This window comes from Triplophysa rosa, linkage group LG2, assembly GCF_024868665.1.
Source record: "Triplophysa rosa linkage group LG2, Trosa_1v2, whole genome shotgun sequence".
NCBI lineage: Eukaryota > Metazoa > Chordata > Actinopteri > Cypriniformes > Nemacheilidae > Triplophysa > Triplophysa rosa.
This window is the reverse complement of record NC_079891.1, coordinates 28128364-28138481: the sequence shown is the minus strand read 5'-3', so window position 1 is coordinate 28138481 and position 10118 is coordinate 28128364. Positions and strand designations below refer to the sequence as shown.

Below are 10118 nucleotides of genomic sequence, written 5' to 3'. Positions count from 1 at the left end.
TGTGTTTGTATTTATAAATACAAAATTATTATGCACAGTACATGGATAAATATTATGTAAACAAACTTTTGTTCTGGATGCGATTTAATCGCGATTAATCGTTTGACAGCTCTAGTACTAATATTTTGCCCTTTATATCATCAGTTAATTTAAGCACATTTATTAAAACACGTTGCGATCGAACATTTAATACTCCCTAGTCCTTCAATACAGTTAAACTTATAAAGTTAAATACAGTTAAAACTAAGCTAAAATGGCTTGTTCGCAAATCTTACATGTTAACAACCACCCACATTAACAAAGGAACAACACTACTTGGTGTATTGCAACTTAGTAAAGTAATAAGATAAAACTGATTCTAAAACCCCATTGGGCATAGACAACTTGGCAAGTAAAACTGGTCCAGAAGCACTTCTGGTTTCAGTTTGTATTTACTTATTTGTCTTTTTTAATCTTACATATATAACTACATTTTAAAGATATTTAAAATTAGTTATAAACATTCTGTTGGTTGTATTTGGTTCAAACATGTTAAGGAACTGAAACAGGAACCTGTTTACATTATCCGAAGAGGTCTAAAAGAAATAAGAACAAGATATGGAGGAAATTTGCTGTTTGTAACATTTTGTCTGGCTGCAGCATTGTGGACCTTTTCCTAATACGGCAAGCCAAAATGTATTTTAACAAGATCCCTACATTTTTTTGTGTGATTTTAAGTTTTAGAATAGATTTGCAAAGAGGTAAGACCGTCAGAAATCTGCAACCCAATTAAACAAAACAAACCACTGTTTTATTAATTCCACAAAAAAAGAGGCTGGCCAATTGCAAGTCATTCACATGGAAACGTATGTTTTCTGAATTACAGATACAGAATTAAAGGATTGGAATATTTCATGTATATTAAGATGACCATCAGTCCAGCTTAGCTCCCAAAGTTTTTGTTTTTAGCATGATATGGTTTATAGTTCAGGGTTGGCAGTAACTTTAGACTGCTGCTCAGTTGAGTGTTAGGTGTTAGAATAGCTTGAGTCCAGCTTTAAGTTTGCTGAGGTCATTGTGAGTCCAAAGTGGCCCATCTGATCCTGTGGCACCTCTGCTCTGAAGTGGAACACTGTGAATAAAGATACAATTTCGTTAACACACATGACACGATTATCTGCAATACAGAATTTTTACAAAATATGTACAAATAACTTCATTTCTGCTTTTAAGTCACGGACCGTGTTGCCTTCTAGGTTTCCATTGTAAGTATATTACTGTAGAAACATTTTTTGTTCAAAATGTTTTGTTTTGTTGGTAAGTGACGGCACATCACAGATGCTGGTTACAGTTTGTATTTATTTTAACAACAATACATAAAGTTCTCACCTCCTGTTGCCATGGTGCCGGGGGAGTTGATCTAGCTCCACCTGTTGGTCAAACACGTTTAACGTAAAATATGACTCCACCATAAAACAGGAGGTGTCCTCTGATTGCCCTGGAACCTTTCCTAATGGATACTGCTTCCAGGGGACCTTATCTGGAAGGACACAAGAACATCAGTCAAATCTCCCCACAAAGCAACCCTTTAATGTTTCACAAACACAAGCGAGTTTTTAAGACGAGTTCCAGGGGTACGTTTGGAAACTAGGACTATTTTTGCAATTCCACTTAGTACCACCAGTGGTCGAAAAATGTCACACTGCATAAAGTAGATAAGGCAAAACGAATTCTTATTTAAAATGGCAGGAGACATTAAACCCTCTCATTGTGCGTTTGTTTTTGTATATCACCTGTGCACACACTCCACGCCGATCCTCGCAACGCCGAGTTTCTTTCCTGTAGAACTTCTGGGCTCAACTTTTCCTGAAGCTCTTCTGTGGGCGGAGCCTGCAGAGATGCAGGGGTGTGGTTCGATGAGTGAGCGTCTCTGTTCTGTGATGCCTTGAGCCTTTCCTGAAGGCTCTGTAGGGTGTATACAGGCTGAGCAGGGTCTGAGGGTTCAGGAGAGGAGTTTCCATGGTAACCCTGCGTGTAGATGCTGCAGAGCTGAAGCAGGTTCTGTTGTGTGTCCGGTGGAAGGGGCTTATCCATGTCACTCAAAATCCTTTTAGAAAATAAAGTTTTGTTAAGCTTCACCTGAGCTATGTGTGCATCTCTTTCTCTTTGTGTATGTACTCACTGTTGTAGCAGGAATGGTGTAGCTGGACATGGCGCATTCACACAAGCAGAGATGAGAGTCTGCCACGCAAGCGCTAATCGGTTCACGAAGATCCTCTCCTTTGATGTTTTCAACTGCCTGTGAGCTTTCAATTCACCTGTCACAGACAGAATTTTTACACTCTCAAATTTACTACTAATACACTGGCCCTGAAAAGACTCTTCGGCTACACTTTAAAATGTAATAAACTAATTTATTATGAAAGTAATTCATAAAGTAATTAACGTTGATGTCTACCTTCCGTCATCTCTCGAATGCGCGTGAACCAGAGGCTTGTTTTTGCGGCAAATGACGGTGACGAAAGCTCCCGCCAGAGTAGACGTTTCACTGGAACTTACGACACGCCTCGTCATCTGCCGCAAAAACAAGCCTCTGGTTCATGTGCATTCGAGAGATGACGGAAGCTAGACATCAGCGTTAATAGCGCTGTCAATCTGGATATTTCTCTTAAACAAACGCATCGATTCGCTTCAGAAGACCTTTGTCAAGACCACGGAGCCGTGTCGAGCAGTTCATTGATCGATGGATGCACTTTTTAGAGCTTCAAAAGGGTCAACACCCACTCACTCCCATTCTACCGCTTGGAAGTAAAATGATACGTGGTATTATAACGCCGACCGAATTATTCAAGAAAAAAACATATTCAGTTAGGATGCCTTGAGGTTGAGTAAAACATGGGGAAATTTTGATTCTGGGTTGAAGTACAGCTTTAATATATGATTAGTGACTTCCTGGCTGTTGCTGGTTCTTTACGTTTTTAAGCTGGATGAAACGCTTTATAATTTGTTTCCACGAACTTGATTTTGATTTGTGTCCAGTTATGCGCACGGACTCCTCACATTTAAGCATAGCGCGACGCTTTCATTCAAAGCAACTTTCAGTTCCCCCAAAAATGAAAATTCTGTCATCATTTACTCACCTTTGAGTTGTTCCAAATCTGTATGAATTACTTTGTTCTGATAAACACAGAGAAAGATATTTGGAAGAACGCTTATAACCAAACAGAGCTTGCCCCCCATTGACTCCCATAGTAGGAAAAAATACAATGATTCAAAAGTGCCCCAGAACGGTTTGCTGTCCTACATTCTTCAAAATGTCTTCTTTTGTGTTCAACAGAACAAAAAAAAGATCAAGTAATCTTTCCTACTATGGGAGCCAATGGGGGGCAAAATCTGTTTGGTTTTAAGCATTCTTCCAAATACTTTTCTGTGTTCATTAGAACAAAAAAATGTATACATGTTTTGAACAAGTCGAAGGCGAGTAAATGATGACAGAATTTTCATTTTTGGTGAACTATCCTTTTAACAGTTGTTTAGAGAAATAAAAGCTTGAGGAGGGACAGATGAAATATAGGAGTTTTTTATTAGAATTTAATGTGATTGGATGGAATGTGAAGAAAAACAGAAAATATTGTGTGGCCTTTTGTGAGTACCAGTAGGCGTCGCTCTGATTACTGCAGTGTTTTGGATCGGATGTAAACATGATTGGTTTTTAAATGTTATTCGTTGCTTTGCGCCAAAATTAATGGACTCTTTCGTCAACTCCCCATCCCCCTATGTTCCACCAAAAATGACTTAATGGGCAGACACTTAAATGAAGAAGTAACGTTAGCCATGAAGTCTAACATTATTTGTTTGTTTTTTTTATATATAATGCAATGACTTTTGAACATCTTTGTGTCCAAATACTTATTACAGCCAATACAATAAGTGTAATTTAGGTACTTACTTCTGCTGTTGCAGAGCAAAATTTCTGAGATCCAAGAGGCAATGTAATAAGCTCTGTGACTGGACGGCTCGTTCGAGAGCTCCGTGAACAGTCTGTCCAGAATCAGATTTATAAAGACGAACGAACTCAGGACCTTCAACAAAGGCAACCAGAACTGGTGGAACACTCGAGGAAGACATGGGGAGAAGACGTCAACAGAGTCCTCTGCAGAGAGACAGAGGGAATTTATGTGAGCATTTACTTTGTGTTTTGTGAACCTACTTATGTATTCTTTGTAGACAAATCTGTCCCCAGAAGGAAGCTATTTCTGACAATATTCCTATCTGTCCTCATTAGTAAAAAAACAATATAAACATGCAAAATTTGTTTTAGTATATGGTATGCTAAATTCTGTCATTATTTACACACCCAAATGTTGGTAAAAGAAAACCGCTGGTCCCCATTGGCATTGGTTTTGTGTCCATACAATAGAAGTCAATGGGGACCACGTGTTTTTGGTTACCAACATTTTTCAAAGTATCTTCTTTTGTGTTTTGCAGAAGAAAGAAAACCACAAAGGTTTAAAATGAGAACAGGGCCGAGTAAATGATGACAACATTTTCATTTTGAAGGTGAACTACTCCTTTAAGCAAACATGTATGTGTTCGTACCTGAAGGGTCAATATCCAGAGACTCTAGTTGTTCTGCCGTGGGAATAAGAAATCCATCCTGAACTAAAACGTCAACAAGGATCTCTCTAAAAACACAGAGACATAACAGTCTCATATTGACTTAACACATATACTTTAGAATTTTGTAATAAACACCTGAGCACACATGCACACATACCTGGAATCTGCTGCAAAATGTTTGATCTGTGTCAAGATCCAGCTAAGATCAGCGCTGGCATCCGGCCACACGCCACGCTGCCATTCTTGCTCTTCCAGCTCTTCATATACCTGCCATACAACAATAAGCATGTAGAATTAACAGAACACAGTTAACACATTAATAGAAACAACTAGAAAATGTAAATAGTGTTTGCTTGTGCATTTTTGCTTGTGCTAGGGTGCTGATGGTGGTTGCCAGGGCAGTGCCATGCAGTTGCTAAGGGGTTTTCATTTAATTTCATGAAGGATTCCAACAAAATAGCCCACTATTATGGTACAAGGTTAGTCTGGGCCATGTATATGGCCAAGGTACCTTCAATGCAAGTCTACGTAATGATTTTGATTCGTTTTATTATGTGCCAAGTGCAAATCCTGTGTAACCGCTTGGTCATCTTGCTGCAAGAGTCTCACAAAAACAAGCTTACATTGCCCTCTGGAGGTGACAGATGGGAATGCAAGATTTCTTCAGCACTCATGAAAGACTTACCTGAAACTGTTCTCTTTCATAAGAGATGAGCAGTTCTCTGACTTTCTCTGAAAATCAAAGATCAATATCTCAATATATGTATAACTGAATAGTATAACTGCACAAACTGAATGTGTTATATACGGTAATGTTATTCAATATTGTGTTATACAGATTAAACACTAAGAAACACTGTTAATATGATGTACATTTTGTCTTAAAACATGTCTGGGCCCAATGCATCTTGATATAATTTTTTTACAATTGACCCTTCGCAAAACCCCACCCCCCTTCGTTCCTACAGCTTTCCTGTAGCTCAGTGGTTAGAGAATGGCGCTAACAATGCCAAGGTCACGGGTTCGATCCCAGGGATTGCACATACTCCGAAACAAATGTATAGTAGAATGCAATGTAAGTCGCTTTGGATAAAAGCGTCTGCCAAATGCAAAAATGTAAATGAAAAATGTTCCTGTTGCTATGTCCGACAAGCTTTCGGTATCAGCAATGCGCTCCCAGTGTAATTTGTGCACTCCCTGGGGAAATAGTGACGAATTTCTGGAAAAATGACACGCTGATTTCAGACAGAAAGGTCTGCAATATGCATTCGAGGGATACATTCAGGATTTGAGGTAACTGTAATAATAATTATACGTATATTTGCGTCCACACCTGCAGATGATAACGTTACGTTAATTCTAAACTCGCGCGACGCAATAGGCTACTGTCACACAAATGGATGTATGGCTAACCTAAATGTGGTGTAGTGTTAAATTTACTCCCAAAATTTATAGTAATGACAATTTTAGAGAGAGAGAGTAAATTAAAGTAAACTTTTATATATTAGTTCAGTACAGAAAAGAATAACAGTCCATCAGTGTCTTAATCTTTATTTGTGTTAAATACAACAAATACAGTCCAGCTGTTGCTTTAGGACTTCATTGCTGAAAACGTCTTTCCTTTAAAATGTCACTGCAAATGCTGCTCTCTGAAGGCTGAAGGTGCGCTCATCACATCACAGGGACGCAAAGCATATCTTGCCAGCTTGTTCATACGTGTAATATGTATGTAATATCAATAAGTATTATATTCCGCCTTAAAACACCATTTCCCGAAACGCTTCCGTCTGTAATTCGTACATTTATGATTCCAACAATATCGTGTCTCGTATCTGTATTGTATAGTGGTGATGTGAACTCCGCTATTCTCCTTCATTTAGAATGATTTTTAGAAGTTATAACTTCGTTATCGTTTATCGTTATAGTGTGAACGTCCATTAAAGCTGGGTATATATCTCTGTTTACTACTACAATAATTAAAAAGCATTTTTTTCATATTAATCACCAAAGCTCTACTACAGTACTACAGCGGTCAGTCACGGGGGCACATAATATCGGCGTTATGATTGGTCAGATCGCCTGTCAGTCAAACTGCTTGCGAAAGGTCAATTGTGCTGTCATGTTGTTCTGTCTCGACCTCGCTCATACTTACTGTGTCCCTCAATCTCTTTCTTTCTGCAGAGCAGGATTTCCTCTTGTCGTTTAGCACAGTCCTCTTCATCCTCCTCTTCCGAATGGTTCCAGTCCTCCGTCAGCTGACCGCCCAGCTGGCGAGACCAATACTCTTTATGCAACCAGTCCAGCACAAACTCGCATCCTGAGACAAACATAACAAATGAACCACATAAACACAAAGATGGATTCAGATACCGACAGCTGAGGGCTGTAATCTGCTTACATTGCAATTCAAGGGGGTAGAGTTGGCACACATATATTTCAGTCTGTCTGAACACAGTGTAGATATATATGAGAGCCTGAGAATAAAATCCTCAAAATCATAAAGGTGGCGCAGACAATACCAAGGTCATGGGTTTGAATCACAGAAAACACACACACTGATAAAAGTATACTTTAAATGTACTGTCAGTTAGATGTCTGCCAAATACATTCATTTAAATGAAGCAATCACTGATTTTGCCAAAGTTTGCTAGTATAGTGGCATGAAATCTTTGAATGTTTTACATTAGCCAATAGCCATTTAACTTTTGTGCAAATTTTCAACTGTTTACTATAGGTGGAAACAACCTAGACAGACGTTATGTGACCCAAACTTAACTTCTGGTAGACCTTTGCAAAGAATCAAAAACTGCTGAGTAGATTTAATTTAATACAATTCATATACAATAAAATATTAATATAAATTTATATTATTATCAGACCGATAAACAAAATAGAGGTGTCAACAAATCCAATGGCCAAAAATCTATTTCACGGAATGAGTAATTTTATTTCACAGTAACAATATATTTCATGAAACAATCTCCCATTATAATTCTATATTTTATACCTCATTTTTCTTAGATTGATTTAACTAATTTATTTATTACAGTTCATTTAAATGCTCACCATAGTTAAAATGTAAGCAAGTTATGAAAATGTACTAAAGATATCAAATTAAGTTCTGATAATCAGATGTATTATTTATTCATATTTATCTTCTGGCTATATCATATGTATACAGTAGGAAGATAGACAACATGTATAACAATAAAGTATGAATATGCACAAACAATGAGAGTACAGTATATGACTAAACTGGTGTTCATGGGGTCTGTACTGTAGGTCTTTATCGCTCTTCACTCTCTATTAGATGAGCATTTTTAGTGCGCTGCGACTCTCTGTCTTTAGGTTTGTTTATTCTCGGGCTTGTTTTTGCACTGCGAGTCTCTGGTGACTCCTCACGCATCTCCCAAAACTGGAGGTAGAAGCGCGTCACATCAAAGTGCTCACGAGCATCATCGCGCATTTCAACGCAAGTTTCACCTTGGCTCGGCTGAAGTTAAACTTTATAAAACTATTAACAGCTTTTCAAAACAACCTGACTTCTGAAATACGTGTTGAGAATGAGCTGTTTTAAATGCTGGCGCAGATCCCTGCACGAGCACTGCGGGTGAAAGAAGTGCCGGACTGGAGCGGATCACTAAACTACAAACTGAAAGAAGGTCAAAAGAATGTTTGATACGTTCATTTTTTACGGGTGGATTAATTCATTAGTTTTTTTTCAAAATGGCGCCTAATTTGCAGAGCGCCGAGTTAACCACGCCTACTTATTTACATTCCACGGAATACACGGAATAGAAAAATCTCTTACGGTTGACATTTTATTCCGCGGTAATGGAATATTCCGTCATTCCACCCAGCCCTAAAACAATGTTAACTTCAGGCCAGGCGTGTGCGTCCGATGAAACCGTCTATACAACCATCATCCATTTATCACTATAAAAGCTATTATTTAAATTACTTTTTAAAATTTCTGTCTGTTCAATTTCATTCATAATAAACTCAAATTTAGACCAAAGCCTTTGCCATTTGTTCAACCATCTGGCTACACAAACTACAAAATAACTTTTAGTTAAAAGATAAATAGACATGTTTATATATGTGGTACAGGTCCTACTCGCCCTGCACTGCGCGGGCCTCGAACCGGAGTCGGTCCGGACGGGAGACAGGCGCTCTAACAAGGAGGCCTCCAACGTCTGTCGCTAGAGCGTCTCTGTTGGTCGGGTAGTGAGGTTTACCTTGCACAGCTCTCTCTCGCTGGCCTCCGTTACATATGATCTCTGAAATCTGTGTGTGTGTGTGTGTGTGTAATGTAAGAGCTGTCTACAGGTTCTCTCACCTTTTCTGCACCACTTCAGAGAAGGAAGTTTGTTGTGTGTAAAGTCATGTCTGAGGTTTACCACCCACTCTGGGATATTTAACTGCCAGAGAAATAAACTGTGGTAAGAACTGCAGTTATGACAGAAAGCAAACTGAGTAAGTGAACGGTGTAACTTACATTTCTGGCTAAAAGTCGTAAGGGCTTGGCAATTTTTGTCTGTTTCCGTTCTGTGATGACATTTACAAACCTGAAAGACACGAACACACTTGTTCAGAGACCTGACCTTTAGTAAAGTAAAATCCACTGATTTTAACACCTAAATGAAATGATCAGAGATGAAAAACATACCGAACCAGTGCCATGCCATAGAGAAGCACCAGATCATTGGCCTCCAGATTGCCTGTGTTATCCAGCACCTGACACCGGACCAGATCTGCTGTGCTCGCTACAGCCACTGGAGTGTTTTGTCCAAACCTGTGAAACAGACAGTAAATCTAAGTCATTTCTTTCGTATACATACTCTTACATTACACCACACCTAATAAACAAATGTCACTGCATTAAGAAAATGTGAGTTTTTTTCAATTTATCAAACTGTTCTCATCGCATCAACTTTGGACACATTCCAAGTTTCAACAGAAATGCTTAAATATTTAATGTCATCACCGCGAGAGAGGAGGGAGAGGGGGGAGAGAGAGAGAGAACACCGCATACCTGCCCTTCCAGGCAGAGATTCTGTGCAGTGCGTGTTTTTGCAACACATGGTCTCTTGAGTACAGATGCTCAAACACATGATCATACTCCGCTTTGTTCATCCAGGCCACGACGCGACGCGTCTTCTTTGCCGGTTTCCCCTTCATCTTTTGAGCTAAGCGTCTATGCAAGTTACTATGTAATATTTAGACAATGGGGCAGCCAACGCTTTTTAACTCAAATCGGAAAGAACAAAATACACGACCATATATTTTCCCTACACACGCCCCGCCAGCGGTGCAGCAGGTTAAACGGTCCCTCTAGTAGCATGAGCTGTTACAGTGGTTCCGTACATGCCGTGGTTTTTTTCCTTCAAAAAGATCAAGCAGCTAAAACGTACTCTCTGACCAAGTACATGGTAATACTATAGGTTTGTGGATGTTATGGGTTTATTTATACACTTGAAAATAATCAAAGTAAAATAAAAAATAAATGCAGGCCAGCG

General features: G+C 38.9%; 1 protein-coding gene across 1 annotated transcript; it reads right to left on the bottom strand.

The window, feature by feature from the left end:
• Window positions 1–315: 315 nt before the first annotated feature.
• las1l (LAS1 like ribosome biogenesis factor) lies at window positions 316–9933 on the bottom strand. The gene is made up of 13 exons (XM_057360330.1): window positions 9635–9933; window positions 9269–9394; window positions 9098–9167; window positions 8939–9020; window positions 6752–6916; window positions 5285–5331; window positions 4757–4866; window positions 4579–4664; window positions 3929–4132; window positions 2162–2297; window positions 1773–2086; window positions 1369–1519; window positions 316–1111 (listed from the first exon to the last, which is right to left on the bottom strand). Exons 1-13 carry the CDS (start codon window positions 9778–9780, stop codon window positions 1015–1017), a joined length of 1734 nt encoding a protein of 577 aa, XP_057216313.1. The 5' UTR covers window positions 9781–9933; the 3' UTR covers window positions 316–1014.
• Between the last annotated feature and the right edge of the window lie 185 nt (window positions 9934–10118).